This window comes from Scyliorhinus canicula, chromosome 2 (assembly GCF_902713615.1).
Source record: "Scyliorhinus canicula chromosome 2, sScyCan1.1, whole genome shotgun sequence".
Classification (NCBI taxonomy): Eukaryota; Metazoa; Chordata; class Chondrichthyes; order Carcharhiniformes; family Scyliorhinidae; genus Scyliorhinus; species Scyliorhinus canicula.
This window is the reverse complement of record NC_052147.1, coordinates 288,396,702-288,422,859: the sequence shown is the minus strand read 5'-3', so window position 1 is coordinate 288,422,859 and position 26,158 is coordinate 288,396,702. Positions and strand designations below refer to the sequence as shown.

The 26,158-nt window shown below is 54.1% G+C and overlaps 1 protein-coding gene across 1 annotated transcript in view; it reads left to right on the top strand.

The window, feature by feature from the left end:
* LOC119962345 (unconventional myosin-X-like) overlaps positions 1 to 26,158 on the top strand; it is a 216,056-nt gene that overhangs the window by 151,435 nt on the left and 38,463 nt on the right. The window contains exons 14-16 of the mRNA XM_038790327.1: positions 1,967 to 2,022; positions 14,486 to 14,628; positions 16,621 to 16,815. Of these exons, the coding sequence (XP_038646255.1) occupies positions 1,967 to 2,022; positions 14,486 to 14,628; positions 16,621 to 16,815 (394 nt within the window). The remainder of the gene's footprint in view (positions 1 to 1,966; positions 2,023 to 14,485; positions 14,629 to 16,620; positions 16,816 to 26,158) is intronic.

Sequence of the window (26,158 nt, the reverse complement as noted above, 5' to 3'; positions counted from 1 at the left end):
GTGTTTGGTGGGGACAGTGTAGAGGGAGCTTTACTCTGTATCTAACCCTGTGCTGTACCTGTCTTGGGAGTGTTTGATGGGGACAGTGTAGAGGGAGCTTTACTCTGTATCTAACCCAGTGCTGTACCTGTCCTGGGAGTGTTTGATGGGGACAGTGTAGAGGGAGCTTTACTCTGCACCTAACCCCGTGCTGTACCTGTCCTGGGAGTGTTTGATGGGGACAATGTAGAGGGAGCTTTACTCTGTATCTAACCCCGTGCTGTACCTGTCCTGGGAGTGTTTGGTGGGGACAGTGTAGAGGGAGCTTTACTCTGTATCTAACCCCCTGCTGTACCTGTCCTGGGAATGTTTGATGGGGACAGTGTAGAGGGAGCTTTACTCTGTATCTAACCCCGTGCTGTACCTGTCCGGGGAGTGTTTGGTGGGGACAGTGTAGAGGGAGATTTACTCTGTATCTAACCCCGTGCTGTACCTGTCCTGGGAGTGTTTGATGGGGACAGTGTAGAGGGAGCTTTACTCTGTATCTAACCCCGTGCTGTACCTGTCCTGGGAGTGTTTGGTGGGGACAGTGTAGAGGGAGCTTTACTCTGTATCTAACCCCGTGCTGTACCTGTCCTGGGAGTGTTTGATGGAGACAGTGTAGAGGGAGCTTTACTCAGTATCTAACCCTGTGCTGTACCTGTCCTGGGAGTGTGTGAGGGGGACAGTGTAGTGGGAGCTTTACTCTGTATCTAACCCCGTGCTGTACCTGTCCTGGGAGTGTTTGATGGGGACAGTGTAGAGGGAGCTTTACTCTGTACCTAACCCCGTGCTGTACCTGTCCTGGGAGTGTTTGATGGGGACAGTGTAGAGGGAGCTTTACTCTGTATCTAACCCCGTGCTGTACTTGTCCTGGGAGTGTTTGATGGGGACAGTGTAGAGGGAGCTTTACTCTGTATCTAACCCCGTGCTGTGGGTTAATGTGCTTTGGGGATGTGGGGAGTCTGTTGATTTGTGGGCGTTTTTAAATGAATGGTTGAACCTGTTCAGCTTCTCTATTTGGTGAGACCCATAGATTAGATTTTGATTTATTGTCATATGTACTGAGGCTCTGTGAAAAGTATTGTTCTGTGTACAGTCTAGGCAGATCCTTTTTACATGAAAAAATATAGGACATACAATAAATACATAATATAAATCCATCGACACAGGCATCGGGTGAAGCATACGGAGTGTAGTACTGCTCAGGAGTAGTACTCAGGGGCTGGTTTAGCACAGGGCTAAATCGCTGGCTTTTAAAGCAGACCAAGCAGGCCAGCAGCACGGTTCGATTCCCGTACCAGCCTCCCCGGACAGGCGCCGGAATGTGGCGACTAGGGGCTTTTCACAGTAACTTCATTGAAGCCTACCCGTGACAATAAGCAATTTTCATTCATTCATTTCATTCAGTAGAGAGGGTGTGTGGAGAGATCAGTTCAGTCCATAAGAGGGTCATTTAGGAGTCTGGTGACAGTGGGGAAGAAGCTGTTTTTGAGTCTGTTTGTGCGTGTTCTCAGACTTCTGAATCTCCTGCCCGATGGAAGAAGTTGGAAAAGTGAGTAAGCCGGGTGGGAGGGATCCTTGATTATGCTGCCCGCTTTCCCCCGGCAGCGGGAGGTGTAGATGGAGTCCATGGATGAGAGGCAGGTTTGTGTGATGGACTGGGCGGTATTCCCGACTCTCTGAAGTTCCTTGCGGTCCTGGGCCGAGCAGTTGCCATACCAGGCTGTGATGCAGCCCGATAGGATGCTCTCTATGGTGCATCTGTAAATGTTGTTAAGATCTTGCTGATGTCAGTGTGTGTGTAGCTGAGACTTGCTTCAGAGTCACAGATACCCAGGGGCAGGATTGAGAATTCGGAGACTGAATAGCGTTGGATCAGCAGAATTGTGTGTGGCAGCGATTTACCTGTTCTGTCATTAATCTGTTTTTTTTTGTTTTGGGCCAGGGTACAGTCGATGTGGGAATGATCGAGTCCGTGTGCGCCTCTGATAACCCAGACAGGTAACAGGAATGACATCCGTCTGCTTCACTAACGCCCTTTAGGGAAGGAAATCTGCCGTCCTTACCCGGTCTGGTCTACATGTGACTCCAGACCCATAGCAATTCCAATGACCTTCCTCATCACTTGCTGCACCTGAACACTAACCTTTCCTGATTTATGTACCAGGCCGCCCAGATCCCTCTGTGCCTGGGTTCTGCAATCCCTCTTCATTTAAATAATTTGCTGCTTTTCTATTCCTCATGCCAGAGTGAGAGCGGTCACATCTTCCCACCTTACTCTCCATCCCAGTGTTACCCACCTTACTCTCCATCCCAGTGTTACCCACCTTACTCTCCATCCCAGTCTTACCCACCTTACTCTCCATCCCAGTCTTACCCACTCACACTCTCCATCCCAGTCTGACCCACCTTACTCTCCATCCCAGTGTTACCCACCTTACTCTCCATCTCAGTGTTACCCACCTTACTCTCCATCCCAGTCTAACCCACCTTACTCTCCATCCTAGTCTTACCCACCTTACACTCCATCCCAGTGTTACCCACCTTACTCTCCATCTCAGTCTTACCCACCTTACTCTCCATCTCAGTCTTACCCACCTTACTCTCCATCTCAGTGTTACTCACCTTACTCTCCATCCCAGTCTTACCCACCTTACTCTCCATCCCAGTCTTACCCACTCACACTCTCCATCCCAGTCTTACCCACCTTACTCTCCATCTCAGTCTTACCCACCTTACTCTCCATCCCAGTCTTACCCACCTTACTCTCCATCTCAGTCTTACCCACCTTACTCTCCATCTCAGTCTTACCCACCTTACACTCCATCTCATCTTACCCACCTTACTCTCCATCTCAGTCTTACCCACCTTACTCTCCATCTCAGTCTTACCCACCTTACTCTCCATCTCAGTCTTACCCACCTTACTCTCCATCCCAGTCTTACCCACTCACACTCTCCATCCCAGTGTTACCCACCTTACTCTCCATCCCAGTCTTACCCACTCACTGAACCTGTCTACATTCATGTGCAGACTCCCTGGGCTGGATTCTTCGTTCTGGAGATGAAGTCCCCACACCTGCATGAAAACAGTGGTGTTCAACCCCCACAAAACTGCCTCAGAACGGCCACCGATTTCCCGGTGTTGCTGGGGGCTAGCTGCCAAGCAGAATGGCCAGCGATTCCCCGTGTTGCTGGGGGCTAGTAGCCAGGCAGAATGGCCAGCGATTCCCCGTGTTGCTGGGGGCTAGTAGCCAGGCAGAATGGCCAGTGATTCCCCGTGTTGCTGGGGGCTAGCAGCCAGGCAGAATAGCCAGCGATTCCCCGTGTTGCTGGGGGCTAGCAGCCAGGCAGAATGGCCAGCGATTCCCCGTGTTGCTGGGGGCTAGTAGCCAGGCAGAATGGCCAGTGATTCCCCGTGTTGCTGGGGGCTAGCTGCCAGGCAGAATGGCCAGCGATTCCCCGTGTTGCTGGGAGCTAGCAGCCAGGCAGAATGGCCAGCGATTCCCCGTGTTGCTGGGGGCTAGCTGCCAGGCAGAATGGCCAGCGATTCCCCGTGTTGCTGGGGGCTAGCAGCCAGGCAGAATGGCCACCGATTCCCCATGTTGCTGGGGGCTAGCAGCCAGGCAGAATGGCCAGTGATTCCCCGTGTTGCTGGGGGCTAGCTGCCAGGCAGAATGGCCAGCGATTCCCCGTGTTGCTGGGGGCTAGCAGCCAGGCAGAATGGCCAGTGATTCCCCGTGTTGCTGGGGGCTAGCAGCCAGGCAGAATGGCCAGCGATTCCCCGTGTTGCTGGGGGCTAGCTGCCAGGCAGAATGGCCAGTGATTCCCCGTGTTGCTGGGGGCTAGTAGCCAGGCAGAATGGCCAGCGATTCCCCGTGTTGCTGGGGGCTAGCAGCCAGGCAGAATGGCCAGCGATTCCCCGTGTTGCTGGGGGCTAGCAGCCAGGCAGAATGGCCAGTGATTCCCCGTGTTGCTGGGGGCTAGCTGCCAGGCAGAATGGCCAGCGATTCCCCGTGTTGCTGGGGGCTAGTAGCCAGGCAGAATGGCCAGCGATTCCCCGTGTTGCTGGGGGCTAGCAGCCAGGCAGAATGGCCAGTGATTCCCCGTGTTGCTGGGGGCTAGCTGCCAGGCAGAATGGCCAGCGCTTCCCCGTGTTGCTGGGGGCTAGTAGCCAGGCAGAATGGCCAGCGATTCCCCGTGTTGCTGGGGGCTAGCAGCCAGGCAGAATGGCCAGTGATTCCCCGTGTTGCTGGGGGCTAGCAGCCAGGCAGAATGGCCAGCGATTCCCCGTGTTGCTGGGGGCTAGCAGCCAGGCAGAATGGCCAGCGATTCCCCGTGTTGCTGGGGGCTAGCAGCCAGGCAGAATGGCCAGCGATTCCCCGTGTTGCTGGGGCTAGCAGCCAGGCAGAATGGCCAGAGATTCCCCGTGTTGCTGGGGGCTAGTAGCCAGGCAGAATGGCCAGCGATTCCCCGTGTTGCTGGGGGCCAGTAGCCAGGCAGAATGGCCAGCGATTCCCCGTGTTGCTGGGGGCTAGCAGCCAGGCAGAATGGCCAGCGATTCCCCGTGTTGCTGGGGGCTAGCTGCCAGGCAGAATGGCCACCGCTTCCCCGTGTTGCTGGGGGCTAGTAGCCAGGCAGAATGGCCAGCGATTCCCCGTGTTGCTGGGGGCTAGCAGCCAGGCAGAATGGCCAGCGATTCCCCGTGTTGCTGGGGGCTAGCAGCCAGGCAGAATGGCCAGCGATTCCCCGTGTTGCTGGGGGCTAGCAGCCAGGCAGAATGGCCAGCGATTCCCCGTGTTGCTGGGGGCTAGCAGCCAGGCAGAATGGCCAGCGATTCCCCGTGTTGCTGGGGGCTAGCAGCCAGGCAGAATGGCCAGAGATTCCCCGTGTTGCTGGGGGCTAGTAGCCAGGCAGAATGGCCAGCGATTCCCCGTGTTGCTGGGGGCTAGCAGCCAGGCAGAATGGCCAGCGATTCCCCGTGTTGCTGGGGGCTAGCTGCCAGGCAGAATGGCCAGCGATTCCCCGTGTTGCTGGGGGCTAGCAGCCAGGCAGAATGGCCAGCGATTCCCCGTGTTGCTGGGGGCTAGCAGCCAGGCAGAATGGCCAGAGATTCCCCGTGTTGCTGGGGGCTAGTAGCCAGGCAGAATGGCCAGCGATTCCCCGTGTTGCTGGGGGCTAGCAGCCAGGCAGAATGGCCAGCGATTCCCCGTGTTGCTGGGGGCTAGCAGCCAGGCAGAATGGCCAGCGATTCCCCGTGTTGCTGGGGGCTAGGTGCCAGGCAGAATGGCCAGCGATTCCCCGTGTTGCTGGGGGCTAGCAGCCAGGCAGAATGGCCAGCGATTCCCCGTGTTGCTGGGGGCTAGCTGCCAGGCAGAATGGCCAGCGATTCCCCGTGTTGCTGGGGGCTAGTAGCCAGGCAGAATGGCCAGTGATTCCCCGTGTTGCTGGGGGCTAGCAGCCAGGCAGAATGGCCAGTGATTCCCCGTGTTGCTGGGGGCTAGCAGCCAGGCAGAATGGCCAGCGATTCCCCGTGTTGCTGGGGGCTAGTAGCCAGGCAGAATGGCCAGCGATTACCCATGTTGCTGGGGGCTAGCAGCCAGGCAGAATGGCCAGCGATTCCCCGTGTTGCTGGGGGCTAGTAGCCAGGCAGAATGGCCAGCGATTCCCCGTGTTGCTGGGGGCTAGCTGCCAGGCAGAATGGCCAGCGATTCCCCGTGTTGCTGGGGGCTAGTAGCCAGGCAGAATGGCCAGTGATTCCCCGTGTTGCTGGGGGCTAGCAGCCAGGCAGAATGGCCAGTGATTCCCTATGTTGCTGGGGGCTAGCTGCCAGGCAGAATGGCCAGCGATTCCCCGTGTTGCTGGGGGCTAGTAGCCAGGCAGAATGGCCAGCGATTCCCGTGTTGCTGGGGGCTAGCAGCCAGGCAGAATGGCCAGCGATTCCCCGTGTTGCTGGGGGCGAGTAGCCAGGCAGAATGGCCAGCGATTCCCCGTGTTGCTGGGGGCTAGCAGCCAGGCAGAATGGCCAGCGATTCCCCGTGTTGCTGGGGGCTAGTAGCCAGGCAGAATGGCCAGCGATTCCCCGTGTTGCTGGGGGTTAGCTGCCAGGCAGAATGGCCAGTGATTCCCCGTGTTGCTGGGGGCTAGCTGCCAGGCAGAATGGCCAGCGATTCCCCGTGTTGCTGGGGGCTAGTAGCCAGGCAGAATGGCCAGCGATTCCCCGTGTTGCTGGGGGCTAGTAGCCAGGCAGAATGGCCAGCGATTCCCTGTGTTGCTGAGGGCTAGCTGCCAGGCAGAATGGCCAGCGATTCCCCGTGTTGCTGGGGGCTAGCTGCCAGGCAGAATGGCCAGCGATTCCCCGTGTTGCTGGGGGCTAGTAGCCAGGCAGAATGGCCAGCGATTCCCCGTGTTGCTGGGGGCTAGCAGCCAGGCAGAATGGCCAGCGATTCTCCGTGTTGCTGGGGGCTAGCAGCCAGGCAGAATGGCCAGCGATTCCCCGTGTTGCTGGGGGCTAGTAGCCAGGCAGAATGGCCAGCGATTCCCCGTGTTGCTGGGGGCTAGTAGCCAGGCAGAATGGCCAGTGATTACCCGTGTTGCTGGGGGCTAGCTGCCAGGCAGAATGGCCACCGATTCCCCATGTTGCTGGGGGCTAGCAGCCAGGCAGAATGGCCAGTGATTCCCCGTGTTGCTGGGGGCTAGCTGCCAGGCAGAATGGCCAGCGATTCCCCGTGTTGCTGGGGGCTAGTAGCCAGGCAGAATGGCCAGCGATTCCCGTGTTGCTGGGGGCTAGCAGCCAGGCAGAATGGCCAGCGATTCCCCGTGTTGCTGGGGGCGAGTAGCCAGGCAGAATGGCCAGCGATTCCCCGTGTTGCTGGGGGCTAGCAGCCAGGCAGAATGGCCAGCGATTCCCCGTGTTGCTGGGGGCTAGTAGCCAGGCAGAATGGCCAGCGATTCCCCGTGTTGCTGGGGGCTAGCTGCCAGGCAGAATGGCCAGTGATTCCCCGTGTTGCTGGGGGCTAGCTGCCAGGCAGAATGGCCAGCGATTCCCCGTGTTGCTGGGGGCTAGTAGCCAGGCAGAATGGCCAGCGATTCCCCGTGTTGCTGGGGGCTAGTAGCCAGGCAGAATGGCCAGCGATTCCCTGTGTTGCTGAGGGCTAGCTGCCAGGCAGAATGGCCAGCGATTCCCCGTGTTGCTGGGGGCTAGCTGCCAGGCAGAATGGCCAGCGATTCCCCGTGTCGCTGGGGGCTAGTAGCCAGGCAGAATGGCCAGCGATTCCCCGTGTTGCTGGGGGCTAGCAGCCAGGCAGAATGGCCAGCGATTCCCCGTGTTGCTGGGGGCTAGCAGCCAGGCAGAATGGCCAGCGATTCCCCGTGTTGCTGGGGGCTAGTAGCCAGGCAGAATGGCCAGCGATTCCCCGTGTTGCTGGGGGCTAGTAGCCAGGCAGAATGGCCAGCGATTCCCCGTGTTGCTGGGGGCTAGCAGCCAGGCAGAATGGCCAGCGATTCCCCGTGTTGCTGGGGGCTAGTAGCCAGGCAGAATGGCCAGCGATTCCCCGTGTTGCTGGGGGCTAGCAGCCAGGCAGAATGGCCAGCGATTCCCCGTGTTGCTGGGGGCTAGCAGCCAGGCAGAATGGCCAGCGATTCCCCGTGTTGCTGGGGGCTAGCAGCCAGGCAGTGTAGACCACCCGGCTCCAGCTGCCAATAGGACCTGGCGGGTTGCCGTGTCCGTGGCCACGTATACGCACGGCACCGGCCACGCCGTGCTTCATGGCTGACGCAGCCCGCAGACCTGGCCCACGAAAAATTGTCCCCCCCAATCGGCCGGATCGTGCGCCCCGGGCCGCCCCACTACAGTGCCCCCACCCTGAATAATGCCCCCCCCCCCGCCCGCGGATCGGCATTCCCTGACTGTGGCAGCGCTGGACTGAGGCCGCAGCCGCCACGCCGGCTTCCCGTTCGGTGTGACCACACATGTCCCATCGGGAACTCAGCCGGATGGGGATGGAGCTTCGAGAGGCGATGCCTCAGCCAACGTATGGAGGCCGTATATACGCCGCTTTTCAGGGCTGCCGCTGAATTCGCCGTCATCGGGGATTCTCTGTCCCGTCACCAAACACGATTCGGTGTTGGGGATGGTTGAATCTAGCCCAATGTCCTCTTCACAGCTTACCTTCCCATCGATTTTTGTGTTATTCGCTAATTTTGCATCGATACATTTGATCCCTTCGTGCAAGTTTCCTGTAGAATGTAAATAGTTGTGGCCCCAGCACAGGTCCCTGTAACACTGAACTTACCCAATCTTCCCAACTGAAAAATGCTATTCATCCAAACTCTCTGCTTCCTGCCAGCTAACCAATCCTCCATCTCTGCTAGTATGTTCCCTACACCTGAACTTTCATTTACGTAGCAAAGTTTGATGTGGCACCTTGTCAAATGTCTTCTGGAAATCTAAGAATAGCACATCTACAGGTTTCCCTGTATCCACGTTGAATGTTACTTCCTCAAAGAACTCCAATAAATTAAACACGATTTCCCTTTCACAGAACCATGATGACTGTGTTTGGTTGGAGTGAGATTTTGCGAGTGCCTCACTATAACCTCCTCAATATTAGAGTCCAGGCATTTCCATGCCACAGATGTTAAACTAACTGGCCTGAGTTTCCTTATTTCTGTCTCCTTCCTATCTTGATTAGAGGAGTCATATTCTCTATTTCCCAACCTTTCCAGAATCTAGGGAATTTTTGAAAATTATAACCAATGCATCTACCAGCCCAGCAGCCACAGGACCTGGAGATGTGTCAGCTTTCAGTTCGAATGATTTTCTCAGTCCACGTTCCCTGGTGATTGTAATTCTGTTCATTCTCCCTCCCTTTCACCTCCTGCTTCACAAGTATTTCTGGGGTGTTTTGTATTGTCTACAGCGAAGACAGACGTGAAATATCTGCCCAATTCAACCACTATTTTCTGTTATTAATTTCCCAATCCCGCTCTGTGGAGGACTGTGGGGCAGCACGGTAGCACAGTGGGTAGCACTGTGGCTTCACAGTGCCAGGATCCCGGGTTCGATTCCCCGCGGGGTCACTGTCTGTGCAGAGTCTGCACGTTCTCCCCGTGTCTGCGTGGGTTTCCTCCGGGTGCTCCGGTTACCTCCTGCAGTCCAAAGATGTGCAGGTTAGGTGGATTGGCCGTGATAAATTGCCCTTAGTGACCAAAAAGGTGAGGAGGGGTTATTGGGTTATGGGGATAGGGTGGAAGGCAGGGCTTAAGTGGGTCGGTGCCGACTCGATGGGCTGAATGGCCTCCTTCTGCACTGTATGGTCTATGTTCAAAGTTCACTTCACTTTCTCTTTTCCTCCTTAAATACCTTTAGAAACTCTTACTCTGCCTTTATATTTCTAACACCTCGTCCTCTGAATTCCTCTCCGTATTAATCTTTTAGTGAACTTTGTTATTCTTTATATTCTGTCCAACCCCTGGCCTGCCTCTTCTTTTGGTACAATTTAACACTTTTTTTCAATTTGGTATTTTTAACTTCTTTAGTAAGTCACGAATGGTGGGTCCTTCCCTTCGAGTCTTTCTTCCTCACTGGAATGTATCTTTTCTGAATATTCTGAAATATCTGTAAATCTCTGCCTCTACAACTTAACTGACCTGTCCCGTAACCTAATTTCCCAGCTCACTTTGCCAGTTCTGACTTCAAGCCCTCAATTGCCCTGATTTCAGTTTAAAACACTAGTCTCAGATCAACTCCGCTCTTCCTCAAAATGAATGTGAAATTCAGTAATATTATGATCAGTGCTTTGATTATGAGGTCACTAGTTAATCCTGCCTCATTGTACATTTCCAGATTTAGTGTAGCTTGCATCCCGATTGGTTCTAATTGGGGTTTAGCACAATGGGCTAAATAGCTGGCCTGTAATGCAGAACAAGGCCAGCAGCACACGTTCAATTCCCTGCACCATAGAAAGCATCCTATCTGGCTGCATCACAGCCTGGTATGGCAACTGCTCGGCCCAGGACCGCAAGGAACTTCAGAGAGTCGTGAACACAGCCCAGTCCATCACACGAACCTGCCTCCCATCCATGGACTCCATCTACACCTCCCGCTGCCGGGGGAAAGTGGGCAGTATAATCAAGGATCCCTCCCACCCGGCTTACTCACTTTTCCAACTTCTTCCATCGGGCAGGAGATACAGAAGTCTGAGAACACGCACGAACAGACTCAAAAACAGCTTCTTCCCCACTGTCACCAGACTCCTAAACGACCCTTTTATGGACTGACGTCATTAACACTACACCCTGTCTGCTTCATCCAATGCCGGTTCAGGGTGGACCTTGTGTTGCCCTATTATGTATTTTCTTTTCTTTTCGTATACTTAATGATCTGTTGAGCTGCTCGCAAAATAATACTTTTCGCTGTACGTTGGTACACGTGACAATAAACAAACCCAATAAAATCATCCCCAAAATCATGATTTCTCGTGTCACAACATTAAACGTGGTACTTTATTGCATTCCTTACGGAATACAATGCACTGCATTCGCCCCATCAATCTCTTACTCCTCGTATATTGTGGGAATAGTTCCGGTACCCCAGGGAGAGTCAGCACCTTCAGGAAGGGGGGGGGGGGACCCTGTACCCCAGTGAGAGTCAGCACCTTCAGGAGAGGGGGGGGGGGACCCTGTACCCCAGTGAGAGTCAGCACCTTCAGGAGAGGGGACCCTGTACCCCAGTGAGAGTCAGCACCTTCAGGAGAGGGGACCCTGTACCCCAGTGAGAGTCAGCACCTTCAGGAGAGGAGGGGGGGGGGGGTCTGTACCCCAGTGAGAGTCAGCACCTTCAGGAGAGGGACCCTGTACCCCAGTGAGAGTCAGCACCTTCAGGAGAGGAGGGGGACCCTGTACCCCAGTGAGAGTCAGCACCTTCAGGAGAGGGGGGGGTCTGTACCCCAGTGAGAGTCAGCACCTTCAGGAGAGGAGGGGACCCTGTACCCCAGTGAGAGTCAGCACCTTCAGGAGAAGAGGGGGTCTGTACCCCAGTGAGGGCCAGCACCTTCAGGAGAGGGGGGGGGGTCTGTACCCCAGTGAGAGTCAGCACCTTCAGGAGAGGGGGGGGGGTCTGTACCCCAGTGAGAGTCAGCACCTTCAGGAGAGGGACCCTGTACCCCAGTGAGAGTCAGCACCTTCAGGAGAGGAGGGGGACCCTGTACCCCAGTGAGAGTCAGCACCTTCAGGAGAAGAGGGGACCCTGTACCCCAGTGAGAGTCAGCACCTTCAGGAGAGGAGGGGGTCTGTACACCAGTGAGTGTCAGCACCTTCAGGAGAGGAGGGGGTCTGTACCCCAGTGAGAGTCAGCACCTTCAGGAGAAGAGGGGACCCTGTACCCCAGTGAGAGTCAGCACCTTCAGGAGAAGAGGGGACCCTGTACCCCAGTGAGAGTCAGCACCTTCAGGAGAGGAGGGGACCCTGTACCCCAGTGAGAGACAGCACCTTCAGGAGAAGAGGGGACCCTGTACCCCAGTGAGAGTCAGCACCTTCAGGAGAGGAGGGGGAGTCTGTACCCCAGTGAGAGTCAGCGCCTTCAGGAGAGGAGGGGGAGTCTGTACCCCAGTGAGAGTCAGCACCTTCAGGAGAGGAGGGGGTCTGTACCCCAGTGAGAGTCAGCACCTTGAGGAGAGGGGGGGGTCTGTACCCCAGTGAGAGTCAGAACCTTCAGGAGAGGGGGGGGTCTGTACCCCAGTGAGAGTCAGCACCTTCAGGAGAGGGGGGGGTCTGTACCCCAGTGAGAGTCAGCACCTTCAGGAGAGGAGGGGGTCTGTACCCCAGTGAGAGTCAGCACCTTCAGGAGAGGAGGGGGTCTGTACCCCAGTGAGAGTCAGCACCTTCAGGAGAGGAGGGGGAGTCTGTACCCCAGTGAGAGTCAGCACCTTCAGGAGAGGAGGGGACACTGTACCCCAGTGAGAGTCAGCACCTTCAGGAGAGGAGGGGGAGTCTGTACCCCAGTGAGAGTCAGCACCTTCAGGAGAGGAGGGGGAGTCTGTACCCCAGTGAGAGTCAGCACCTTCAGGAGAGGAGGGGACCCTGTACCCCAGTGAGAGTCAGCACCTTCAGGAGAGGAGGGGGACCCTGTACCCCAGTGAGAGTCAGCACCTTCAGGAGAGGGGACCCTGTACCCCAGTGAGAGTCAGCACCTTCAGGAGAGGGGACCCTGTACCCCAGTGAGAGTCAGCACCTTCAGGAGAGGGGACCCTGTACCCCAGTGAGAGTCAGCACCTTCAGGAGAGGAGGGGGGTCTGTACCCCAGTGAGAGTCAGCACCTTCAGGAGAGGAGGGGGACCCTGTACCCCAGTGAGAGTCAGCACCTTCAGGAGAGGAGGGGGACCCTGTACCCCAGTGAGAGTCAGCACCTTCAGGAGAGGAGGGGGAGTCTGTACCCCAGTGAGAGTCAGCTCCTTCAGGAGAGGAGGGGGACCCTGTACCCCAGTGAGAGTCAGCACCTTCAGGAGAGGAGGGGGAGTCTGTACCCCAGTGAGAGTCAGCACCTTCAGGAGAGGAGGGGGAGTCTGTACCCCAGTGAGAGTCAGCACCTTCAGGAGAGAAGGGAACCCTGTACCCCAGTGAGAGTCAGCACCTTCAGTAGAGGGGACCCTGTACCCCAGTGAGAGTCAGCACCTTCAGGAGAGGGGGGGGGGGGAACCCTGTACCCCAGTGAGAGTCAGAACCTTCAGGAGGGGGACCCTGTACCCCAGTGAGAGTCAGCACCTTCAGGAGAGGAGGGGGAGTCTGTACCCCAGTGAGAGTCAGCACCTTCAGGAGAGGGGACCCTGTACCCCAGTGAGAGTCAGCAGCTTCAGGAGAGGAGGGGGACCCTGTACCCCAGTGAGAGTCAGCACCTTCAGGAGAGGAGGGGGAGTCTGTACCCCAGTGAGAGTCAGCACCTTCAGGAGAGGAGGGGGACCCTGTACCCCAGTGAGAGTCAGCACCTTCAGGAGAGGGGGCCCTGTACCCCAGTGAGAGTCAGCACCTTCAGGAGAGGAGGGGGAGTCTGTACCCCAGTGAGAGTCAGCACCTTCAGGAGAGGAGGGGGACCCTGTACCCCAGTGAGAGTCAGCACCTTCAGGAGAGGAGGGGGAGTCTGTACCCCAGTGAGAGTCAGCACCTTCAGGAGGGGGGGGGTCTGTACCCCAGTGAGAGTCAGCACCTTCAGGAGAGGAGGGGGAGTCTGTACCCCAGTGAGAGTCAGCACCTTCAGGAGAAGAGGGGGAGTCTGTACCCCAGTGAGAGTCAGCACCTTCAGGAGAGGGGGGGGGGGTCTGTATCCCAGTGAGAGTCAGCACCTTCAGGAGAGGAGGGGGACCCTGTACCCCAGTGAGAGTCAGAACCTTCAGGAGAGGGGACCCTGTACCCCAGTGAGAGTCAGCATCTTCAGGAGAGGAGGGGGTCCCTGTACCCCAGTGAGAGTCAGAACCTTCAGGAGGGGGACCCTGTACCCCAGTGAGAGTCAGCACCTTCAGGAGAGGAGGGGGAGTCTGTACCCCAGTGAGAGTCAGCACCTTCAGGAGAGGGGACCCTGTACCCCAGTGAGAGTCAGCACCTTCAGGAGAGGAGGGGGACCCTGTACCCCAGTGAGAGTCAGCACCTTCAGGAGAGGGGACCCTGTACCCCAGTGAGAGTCAGCACCTTCAGGAGAAGAGGGGGACCCTGTATCCCAGTGAGAGTCAGCACCTTCAGGAGAGGAGGGGGGTCTGTACCCCAGTGAGAGTCAGCACCTTCAGGAGAGGAGGGGGGGGGGGTCTGTACCCCAGTGAGAGTCAGCACCTTCAGGAGAGGAGGGGGAGTCTGTACCCCAGTGAGAGTCAGCACCTTCAGGAGAGGAGGGGGACCCTGTACCCCAGTGAGGGCCAGCACCTTCAGGAGAAGAGGGGGAGTCTGTACCCCAGTGAGAGTCAGCACCTTCAGGAGAGGAGGGGGAGTCTGTACCCCAGTGAGAGTCAGTGCCTTCAGGAGAGGAGGGGACCCTGTACCCCAGTGAGAGTCAGCATCTTCAGGAGAGGAGGGGGAGTCTGTAACCCAGTGAGAGTCAGCACCTTCAGGAGAGGAGGGGGAGTCTGTACCCCAGTGAGAGTCAGCACCTTCAGGAGAGGAGGGGGACCCTGTACCCCAGTGAGAGTCAGCACCTTCAGGAGAGGAGGGGGACCCTGTACCCCAGTGAGAGTCAGCACCTTCAGGAGAGGAGGGGGACCCTGTACCCCAGTGAGAGTCAGCACCTTCAGGAGAGGAGGGGACCCTGTACCCCAGTGAGAGTCAGCACCTTCAGGAGAGGAGGGGACCCTGTACCCCAGTGAGAGTCAGCACCTTCAGGAGAGGAGGGGGGTCTGTACCCCAGTGAGAGTCAGCACCTTCAGGAGAGGAGGGGAGTATTGGGAGATGAAGATTGTTTTCTAAACAGTTTTTTGTATTTTTAGACCAAACTCATTTGTGATAATCTTGGCGACCCGAGTGATTCACTGTAACTCTGACACCCCCGAAGAGATGCATCACTGGATTTCACTGCTTCACAAATCCAAGGGAGATGCCATTAGTGACGGACAAGAATTCATTGTTCGAGGTGAGGATCAATGCGGCGGATGGGATAGTGAGGGGTAAGGTTTCTAACCATGGAAAGATGGACCTCACCAAGGGGCTGCGTGTTTGTGTCTCTGTTCCCCCAGGGTGTGGGGGCCGGTGTGGGTGAATTGGTGACATTGGGTGGGTTTTGTTGGAACAGGAACATGTCTCCTGATTTGGGGAGATTTGCTTCTTGGTCCTTGGTATCACAGTGGATATTCCTTTGAATGGTGCTGAACATTGTGCAGACATCCCCAAACATCCCCACTTCTGACCATATGATGGGAAGTCATTGATGAAGCAGCTGAAGGTGGTTGAGCCTGGGACCCTACCCTGAGGAACCCCTGCAGTGATGTCCTGGAGTTGAGATGATTGACCTCCAACCACCACAACCATCTTCCTTTGTGCCGGGTATGTCTCCAGCCAGCGGAGAGTTTTCCCCGATTCCCATCGACTCCAGTTTAGCTCGGGCTCCTTGATGCCGCACTCGGTCAAATGCTCCCTTGATATAAAAGGGCAGTCACTCTCACATCACCCCTGGCATTCAGCTCTTTGTCCATGTTTGAACCAAGGTCAGGAGCTGAGTGACCCTGGGTGGAACCCAAACTGAGTGACCAGGACCATTTGAGGGGGGGTTGCTATGAGGGGGGCTTTCTGTGAGGGAGGGGGTGGTGAGGGGGGGTGTTGCTGTGAGGGGGTGTTGCTGTGAGGGGGGGTTGCTGTGAGTGAGGGGGTGTCTGTGCGGAGGGGTTTCTGTGCGGAGGGGTTTCTGTGAGGGGGGGTTCTGTGAGGGGGGGTTTCTGTGAGTGAGGGGGGGTGTCTGTGAGTGAGGGGGGGTTCTATGGGGGGGGTCTGTGAGTGAGGGGGGTGTCTGTGAGTGAGGGGGTGTCTGTGAGTGAGGGGGGTCTGTGAGTGAGGGGGGGTCTGTGAGTGAGGGGGGTGTCTGTGAGTGAGGGGGGGTGTCTGTGAGTGAGGGGGGGTGTCTGTGAGTGAGGGGGGGTGTCTGTGAGTGAGGGGGGGTGTCTGTGAGTGAGGGGGGGTGTCTGTGAGTGAGGGGGGGTCTGTGAGTGAGGGGGGGTCTGTGAGTGAGGGGGGGTCTGTAAGTGAGGGGGGGTTTCTATGGGGGGTGTCTGTGAGTGAGGGGGTGTCTGAGTGAGGGGGTGTCTGTGAGTGAGGGGGGGTTTCTATGGGGGGCTCTGTGAGTGAGGGGGGTCTGTAAGTGAGGAGGGGTTTCTGTGAGTGAGGAGGGGTTTCTGTGAGTGAGGGGGGTCTGTGAGTGAGGGGGGTCTGTAAGTGAGGGGGTGTCTGTGAGTGAGGGGGGTTTCTATGGGGGGGGTCTGTGAGTGAGGGGGGGTCTGTAAGTGAGGGGGTGTCTGTGAGTGAGGGGGGGTTTATGTGAGTGAGGGGGGGTTTCTGTGAGTGAGGGGGGTCTGTGAGTGAGGGGGGTCTGTGAGTGAGGGGGTGTGTCTGTGAGTGAGGGGTGTCTGTGAGTGAGGGGTGTCTGTGAGTGAGGGTGTGTCTGAGTGAGGGGGGGTCTGTGAGTGAGGGGGTGTCTGTGAGTGAGGGGGGGGTCTGTGAGTGAGGGGGTTTCTGTGAGTGAGGGGGGGTCTGTGAGTGAGGGGGTGTCTGTGAGTGAGGGGGGGGTCTGTGAGTGAGGGGTGTGTCTGTGAGTGAGGGGGTGTCTGTGAGTGAGGGGGTGTCTGTGAGTGAGGGGGGGGTCTGTGAGTGAGGGGTGTGTCTGTGAGTGAGGGGTGTGTCTGTGAGTGAGGGGGGTCTGTGAGTGAGGGGTGTCTGTGAGTGAGGGGGTGTCTGTGAGTGAGGGGGTGTGTCTGTGAGTGAGGGGTGTGTCTGTGAGTGAGGGGGTGTGTCTGTGAGTGAGGGGGTGTCTGTGAGTGAGGGGGTGTCTGTGAGTGAGGGACGGGTTTCTATGGGTGGGGGGGGGGTCTGTGGGAAATACAGTCTCTCAGTTCTTACCCCCCCCCCTGTGTTGCAGGTTGGCTTTACAAGGAGATGGGCAGCAATACGAAAACCTCATCACTGAAACTGAAGAAGCGCTGGGTCCTGCTGAACAATAACTCCTTGGATTATTATAAATCTGCAGAACGCAGCTCTTCCAAGTTGGGGACTTTGGTGTTGAACAGCCTCTGCTCTGTTACCCAACCCAATGACAAATCCTTCAGAGAAACAGGTGTGAAAAAGGGTATAGAGCCTTTGCTCTTTGATATATTCATCACAGGTCCACACGTCGAATCACTGCCATCATTCAATGTTATTGTGACATCCAAGGATTGTGTTATCCTAGGATTCTCTGGGAAGCCAGGGAAGAGATTGCTGAGCCTTTGGCTTTGATTTTTAGGTCATCATTGGCTACAGGAATAGTGCCAGAGGACTGGAGGGTAGCAAATGTGGTCCCTTTGTTCAAGAAGGGGAGTAGAGATAACCCCGGTAACTATAGGCCGGTGAGCCTCACGTCTGTGGTGGGTAAAGTCTTGGAGAGGATTATAAAAGATACGATTTATAATCATCTAGATAGGAATAATATGATTAGGGATAGTCAGCATGGTTTTGTGAAGGGTAGGTCATGCCTCACAAACCTTATCGAGTTCTTTGAGAAGGTGACTGAACAGGTGGACGAGGGTAGAGCAGTTGATGTGGTGTATATGGATTTCAGTAAAGCGTTTGATAAGGTTCCCCACGGTCGGCTATTGCAGAAAATACGGAGGCTGGGGATTGAGGGTGATTTAGAGATGTGGATCAGAAATTGGCTAGTTGAAAGAAGACAGAGAGTGGTAGTTGATGGGAAATGTTCAGAATGGAGTTCAGTTACGAGTGGCGTACCACAAGGATCTGTTCTGGGGCCGTTGCTGTTTGTCATTTTTATAAATGACCGAGAGGAGGGCGCAGAAGGATGGGTGAGTAAATTTGCAGACGACACTAAAGTCGGTGGAGTTGTAGACAGTGTGGAAGGATGTTGCAGGTTACAGAGGGACATAGATAAGCTGCAGAGCTGGGCTGAGAGGTGGCAAATGGAGTTTAATGTAGAGAAGTGTGAGGTGATTCACTTTGGAAAGAATAACAGGAATGCGGAATATTTGGCTAATGGTAAAATTCTTAGCAGTGTGGATGAGCAGAGGGATCTCGGTGTCCATGTACATAGATCCCTGAAAGTTGCCACCCAGGTTGATAGGGTTGTGAAGAAGGCCTATGGTGTGTTGGCCTTTATTGGTAGAGGGATTGGGTTCCGGAGCCATGAGGTCATGTTGCAGCTGTACAAAACTCTCGTACGGCCGCATTTGGAGTATTGCGTACAGTTCTGGTCGCCTCATTATAGGAAGGACGTGGAAACTTTGGAACGGGTGCAGAGGAGATTTACCAGGATGTTGCCTGGTATGGAGGGAAAATCTTATGAGGAAAGGCTGATGGACTTGAGGTTGTTTTCGTTAGAGAGAAGGTTAAGAGGTGACTTAATAGAGGCATACAAAATGATCAGAGGGTTAGATAGGGTGGACAGCGAGAGCCTTCTCCCGCGGATGGAGGTGGCTAGCACGAGGGGACATAGCCTTAAATTGAGGGGTAATAGATATAGGACAGAGGTCAGAGGTGGGTTTTTTACGCAAAGAGTGGTGAGGCCGTGGAATGCCCTACCTGCAACAGTAGTGAACTCGCCAACATTGAGGGCATTTAAAAGTTTATTGGATAAGCATATGGATGATAATGGCATAGTGTAGGTTAGATGGCCTTTAGTTTTTGACTTCCCATGTCGGTGCAACATCGAGGGCCGAAGGGCCTGTACTGCGCTGTATCGTTCTATGTTCTCTGTTCAACAGCCCCTTCCGCAGCATCAATGTCCAGCAATATTACCCCAGGAGTATCAGTGTTTTCAAGAATGTTACACCCACAGCAATAATGTTGAGGAATGGTACTCCCAGAGACGGTGGCTGCATTCTCCGTGGCTCCGTGCCAGGTTTCCGGTTCAGTATGCCAGCGGGCGTCTCCGCATTCTCCGTGGCTCCGTGCCAGGTTTCCGGTTCAGTATGCCAGCGGGCGTCTCCGTGGCTCCGTGCCAGGTTTCCGGTTCAGTATGCCAGCGGGCGTCTCCGTGGCTCCGTGCCAGGTTTCCGGTTCAGTATGCCAGCGGGCGTCTCCGCATTCTCCGTGGCTCCGTGCCAGGTTTCCGGTTCAGTATGCCAGCGGGCGTCTCCGCATTCTCCGTGGCTCCGTGCCAGGTTTCCGGTTCAGTATGCCAGCGGGCGTCTCCGCATTCTCCGTGGCTCCGTGCCAGGTTTCCGGTTCAGTATGCCAGCGGGCGTCTCCGCATTCTCCGTGGCTCCGTGCCAGGTTTCCGGTTCAGTATGCCAGCGGGCGTCTCCGCATTCTCCGTGGCTCCGTGCCAGGTTTCCGGTTCAGTATGCCAGCGGGCGTCTCCGCATTCTCCGTGGCTCCGTGCCAGGTTTCCGGTTCAGTATGCCAGCGGGCGTCTCCGCATTCTCCGTGGCTCCGTGCCAGGTTTCCGGTTCAGTATGCCAGCGGGCGTCTCCGTATCGCCGGACAGTCAATGGGGTTTCCCATTGTGGGGCAGCCCCACGCCCTCAGGAAACCCTCTGGGCTGCCGGCAAAACGGAGAGTCCCGATGCCGGAGAATTCAGCCCAGTTCCTAGGAATGGTAACCCTGGAGTATTAATGCCCAGGAATGTTACTCCCAGAGTATCAATATTCAAGAATGTTCCTCCTGCAGTATCAGTGAATCTGGGAATGTTTTATTCCTGAGTGTCTGAGTGTCCATGAATGTTACTCCCATTGTATCAGCCTGCTCAATAATACTGCTGCAGTATTCCATGTCTATTACTGATCTAGACGGGAATGTGGGGGTATGGTCAGTAAGTTCACAGATGATACGGAGAGCCTGAAATTACAGGTTAATATAAACGGGCAGAACAGTGGCAAATGGAATTTAACCCTGGAAAAATGTGGGGTAAAGACTAACCAGGCAAAGGAATACACAATGAACAGTAGGCGCTAGGAAATGTAGAGGACCGGAGGGACCTTGGGGAGCATGTCCACAGATCCCTGACGGCAGCAGCACAGGTATATCAGATGGTTAAGGAGGTAGATGGGACTCTTGCCTTTATTAGCTCAGGCATTGGATAGAGGAGCAGAGAGTCTATGATTGAGCTGTGAGGTCACAGCTGGAGGACTGTGTGCAGTGCTGGTCACCACAGGAAGGAAGTGATTGCACTGGAGGGGGTGCAGAGGAGATTCACCAGATGTTCCCTGGGCTGGAGTGTTTCAGCTATGAAGAGAGATTGGATAGAATCATAGAATTTACAATGCAGATGGAGACCATTCGGCCCATCGAGTCTGCACTGGCCCTTGGAAAGAGCACCCTACCCAAGGTCAACACCTCCCCCTATCCCCATAACCCAGTAACCCCATCTAAGCTTTTTGGACACTAACGGCAATTTATCATGGCCAACCCACCTAACCGGCGCATCTTTGGACTGTGGGAGGAAACCGGAGCACCCGGAGGAAACCCACGCAGACACGGGGAGAACGTGCAGACTCCACACAGACAGTGACCCAAGCTGGGAATCGAACCTGGGACCCTGGGGCTGTGAAGCCACTGTGCTACTGTGCCGCCCGATAGGCTGCAGTTGTTTTCCCTGGAGCAGAGAAGGCTGAGGGGAGACCTGATTGAGGTGTATAAAACTGAGGGACAGAGATAGGAAGGATTGGAAGGATCTTGGGCGGAATTCTCTGACCCCCCTACCGGGTCGGAGACACACCCGGGGCCGGCGTCAATCCTGCCCCCCGCCGTGTCCCGAATTCTCCGCCCCCCGAGATTCGGCGGGGGCGGGAATCACGCCGCACCGGTCGGTGGGCCCCCCCGCGGTGATTCTCCGGCCCGGGATGGGCCTTTCCCGCCGGCGTGGTTTAAACCACCTCTGGTACCGGCGGGATTGGCGGCACGGGCGGGCTCCAGGGTCCGGGGGTGGGGGGGGGGCGACGATCTGACCCCGGGAATACCCTTTTCACCCAGAGGGTGGTGGGAATCTGGAACTCGCTGCCGGGAAGGGTGGTGGAGGTGGGAACCCTCACAACATTTGAGAAGCAGTTAGATGAGAAGTTGAAACCCCCCAGTATACAAGGTTATAGACCGTGTGCTGGAAAACGGGATTAGTGTACAGAGAAATATACATAGAAAATAGAAGCACGAAGAGGCCATTCGGCCCCTCAAGCCTGCTCCGCCATTCATTATGATTGATCATCAAGTTCAACATCCTGATCCCCCCCCCCCCCCACCCCTCCACAATATCCCTCGATCCCTTTAGCCCCAAGAGCTGTATCTAATTCCTTATTGAAATTACACAATGTTTTGGCCTCAACTACTTTCTGTGGGAGTGAATTCCACAGATTCCCCGCTCTCTGGGTGAAGACATTTCTCCTCACCTCAGTCCTAAAAGGTTTACCCCTTATCCCCAAACTATGGCCCCTAGTTCTGGACCCCCCACCATCGGAACAGTATTTTGAATCTACCCTGTCTAATCCGGTTAGAATTTTATTCGTTTCTATGAGATCCCCTCTCACTCTTCTAAACTCCAATCAATATAATCCTAACCCACTTAGTCTCTCCTCATATCACAGCCCCACCACCCCAGGAATCAGCCGGGTAAACCCTCGCTGCCCTCCCTCCATAGCAACAACATCCTTCCTCAGATACGGGCCGGGATTCTCCCCTACCTGGTGGGTCGAATTCTCCGCACCTTTAGGGGCCAAGCCGTCACATTGAGGGGCTAGACCCCCCCGGAGTGGTTGCCACTCCGCCGGCTGGCCTTTGGCTGCTGACATCATACAGGAGCATGCGCAGGGGAGGGGGCTGCTGACATCATACCGGAGCATGCGCAGGGGAGGGGGCTGCTGACATCATACCGGAGCATGAGCAGGGGAGGGGGTCTCTTCCGCCTTCGCCTTGGTGAAGCATGGCACAGGCCCGATCACGGGCCAGGTCATCGTGGGGGCACCCCCCCCGGGGTCAGATCGCCCCACGACCCCCCAGGACCCCGGCGCCCGCCCGCACCGCCAATCCCGCTAGTAAGAGAGGTGGTTTAATCCACGCCAGCGGGAGAGGCTAGTCCGCGGCGGGACTTCAGCCCATCGCAGGCCGGAGAATCGCCGCGGGGGGCCCGCTGAGTGGCACAATTCCCGCCCCCGCCGAATCTCGGGGGGGGGGGGGGGGGGGGCTGGAGCATTCGGGACACGGCGGGGGCGGGATTGACGCCGGCCCCGGGCAAGAAACCCCCCTCCGGGTTGGAGAATCCTGCCCAAGGGCACCAAAACTATACACAATACTCCAGGTGTGACCTCACCAATGCCCTGTACAATTGCAGTAAAACATCTCTATTCCTGTACTCAAACCCTCTGGCTATGAAGGCCAACATACCATTTGCCTTCTTTACCGCCTGCTGTACCTGCGCGCTTACTTTCAGCGACTGATGCACGAGGACACCAAGGTCTCGCTGAGTATCCGCTTCTCTCAATTTACACCCATTCAAATAATAATCTGCCTTCCTGTTTTTGCTACCGAAGTGGATAACCTCACATTTATCCACATTATACTGTATCTGCCATGCGTGTACCCACTCAGCCTGTCCAAATCCTGCTGAAGCATCTCTGCATCCTCCTCACAGCTCACCCTCCCACCCAACTTTGTATCATCTGCAAATTTGGAGATAATACATAAGTCAATAGGACTTTAAACTAGAGATTGGGGGGGAAGGGAAAGTCAGGGAACCAAGAGGTGAAGGAATCAGTGGGAAGCGTAGCTGTTTAGGATTACAAAAAATCCCGAAAAGACAGAGCTCAGGAGAGGTTACGATAGTCCCCATCTCACAAAATATGACACAGTGTATGGAAAGGCTCAGTAAACCAAGGTCCACCACACTAAGAAAACAAAAAGGGACAGTCAATAGGGAATTAAAGGTGCTATATTTAAATGCCCGCAGTGTACGGAACAAGGTAGATGAGCTTGTGGCCCAGATTGTGACTGGCAGGTATGATGTGGTAGGCATCACAGAGACGTGGTTGCAGGGGGTTCAGGACTGGCAGTTAAACATCCAGGGATTTACAACCTATCGAAAAGTCAGAGAGGTGGGTAGAGGGGGCGGGGTTGCCTTGTTAATTAGAAATGAAATTAAATCAATAGCACTAAACGACATAGGCTCAGACGATGTGGAGTCTGTGTGGGTAGAGTTGAGGAACCACAAAGGCAAAAAAACCATAATGGGAGTTATGTACAGGCCTCCTGACAGTGGTCAGGACCAGGGGCACAAAATGCACCACGAAATAGAAAGGGCATGTCAGAAAGGCAAGGTCACAGTGATCATGGGGGACTTCAATATGCAGGTGGACTGGGTAAATAATGTTGCCAGTGGACCCAAAGAAAGGGAATTCATTGAATGTTTACAGGATGGCTTTTTGGAACAGCTTGTGATGGAGCCCACGAGGGAACAGGCTATTCTGGACTTAGTGTTATGTAATGAGCCAGAATTGATAAAAGACCTTAAAGTAAGGGAACACTTAGGAAGCAGTGATCATAATATGGTAGAATTCAGTCTGCAATTTGAAAGAAAGAAGGTAGAATCAGATGTAAAGGTTTTACAGTTAAATAAAGGTAATTACAGGCGCATGAGGGAGGAACTGACGAAAATCGACTGGAAGCAGAGCCTAGTGGGAAAGACAGTAGAACAGCAATGGCAGGAGTTTCTGGGAGTAATTGAGGACACAGTGCAGAGGTTCATCCCAAAGAAAAGAAAGGTTATCAGAGGGAGGATTAGGCAGCCATGGCTGACAAAGGAAGTCAGGGAATGCATCAAGGCAAAAGAGAGAGCCTATAATGTGGCAAAGAGTAGTGGGAAGTCAGAAGATTGGGAAGGCTACAAAAACAAACAGAGGATAACAAAGAGAGAAATAAGGAAGGAGAGGATCAAATATGAAGGTAGGCTAGCCAGTAACATTAGGAATGATAGTAAAAGTTTCTTTAAATACATTAAAAACAAACGGGAGGCAAAAGTAGACATTGGGCCGCTCCAAAATGACGCTGGTAATCTAGTGATGGGAGACAAGGAAATAGCTGAGGAACTTAATAAGTACTTTGCATCAGTCTTCACAGTAGAAGACATGAGTAATATCCCAACAATTCAGGAAAGTCAGGGGGCAGAGTTGAATATGGTTGCCATCACAAAGGAGAAGGTGCTAGAGAAACTAAAAGGTCTGAAAATTGATAAATCTCCGGGCCCAGATGGGCTACATCCTAGAGTTCTAAAGGAGATAGCTGAAGAAATAGTGGAGGTGTTAGTTATGATCTTTCAAAAGTCACTGGAATCAGGGAAAGTCCCAGAGGATTGGAAAATCGCTGTTGTAACCCCCCTGTTCAAGAAGGGAACAAGAAAAAAGATGGAAAATTATAGGCCAATTAGCCTAACCTCGGTTGTTGGCAAAATTCTAGAATCCATCGTTAAGGATGAGATTTCTAAATTCTTGGAAGTGCAGGGTTGGATTAGGACAAGTCAGCATGGATTTAGTAAGGGGAGGTCGTGCCTGACAAACCTGTTAGAGTTCTTTGAAGAGATAACAAATAGGTTAGACCAAGGAGAGCCAATGGATGTTATCTATCTTGACTTCCAAAAGGCCTTTGACAAGGTGCCTCACGGGAGACTGCTGAGTAAAATAAGGGCCCATGGTATTCGAGGCAAGGTACTAACATGGATTGACGATTGGCTGTCAGACAGAAGGCAGAGAGTTGGGATAAAAGGTTCTTTTTTGGAATGGCAACCGGTGACAAGTGGTGTCCCGCAGGGTTCAGTGTTGGGGCCTCAGCTGTTCTCTTTATATATTAACGATCTAGATGACGGGACTGGGGGCATTCTGGCCAAGTTTGCCGATGATACAAAGATAGGTGGAGGGGCAGGTAGTATTGAGGAGGTGGGGAGGCTGCAGAAAGATTTAGACAGTTTAGGAGAATGGTCCAAGAAGTGGCTGATGAAATTCAACGTGGGCAAGTGCGAGGTCTTGCACTTTGGAAAAAAGAATAGAGGCATGGACTATTTTCTAAACGGTGACAAAATTCATAATGCTAAAGTGCAAAGGGACTTGGGAGTCCTAGTCCAGGATTCTCTAAAGGTAAACTTGCAGGTTGAGTCCGTAATTAAGAAAGCAAATGTAATGTTGTCATTTATCTCAAGAGGCTTGGAATATAAAAGCAGGGATGTCCTTCTGAGGCTTTATAAAGCACTAGTTAGGCCCCATTTAGAATACTGTGAGCAATTTTGGGCCCCATACCTCAGGAAGGACATACTGGCACTGGAGCGGGTCCAGCGGAGATTCACACGGATGATCCCAGGAATGGTAGGCCTAACATACGATGAACGTCTGAGGATCGTGGGATTATATTCATTGGAGTTTAGGAGGTTGAGGGGAGATCTAATAGAAACGTACAAGATAATGAATGGCTTGGATAGGATGGACGTAGGGAAGTTGTTTCCATTAGCAGGGGAGACTAGGACGCGGGGGCACAGCCTTAGAATAAAAGGGAGTCACTTTAGAACAGAGATGAGGAGAAATTTCTTCAGCCAGAGAGTGGTAGGTCTGTGGAATTCATTGCCACAGAGGGCGGTGGAGGCCGGGACATTGAGTGTCTTTAAGACAGAAATTGATAAATTCTTGATTTCTCGAGGAATTTAGGGCTATGGGGAGAGAGCGGGTAAATGGAGTTGAAATCAACCATGATTGAATGGTGGAGTGGACTCGATGGGCCGAATGGCCTTACTTCCACTCCTATGTCTTATGGTCTTATGGTCTTATAGTTCCCTCGTCCAGATCATTAATATATAATGTGAACAGTTGGAGTCCTGGTACAGGTCCCCGAGGTACCCCACTAGTCACTGCCTGCCAATCAATAAAAGACCCATTTATTCCAGCCCTTTGCTTCCTGTCTGCTAACCAGCTTTCTATCCATCTCAAGACACCACCCACAATCCCATGTGCTTTAACTTTAGATATTAATCAGCTCTGTGAGACCTTGTCGAAAGCCTTTTGAAAATCTAAATAAATCACATCCACCGGTTCTCCCTGGTCAACTCTACTAGTTACATCTTCAAAGAATTCTACTCGATTTGTCAAGCATGATTTCCCTTTGTAAATCCACGCTGACTTTGTCTGATTATACCACTGCTTTCCAAACGCTGTGCTATGAAATCCTTGATTTTTTTTTTTTATAAATGTTTTTTATTGAGTTTTCATATTTTATATATGACAAATTACAAGTTATTAGAGAGAGAGAAAAAAAAAAACAAAGGAAAACACAAAAATTTTTTACATGAATATTTACAGGTAAGCATCTTCATAACAATAATTGTGGCCGCCCCCTTTAGCCAGCATACATATTTTACATTCCCCAATATGGCCGAGGCACATGTTTATAGGCATTTATTTATAGTTTGGTTTTGGGCCTTGGCTTGCCATCAAACCCCCATACC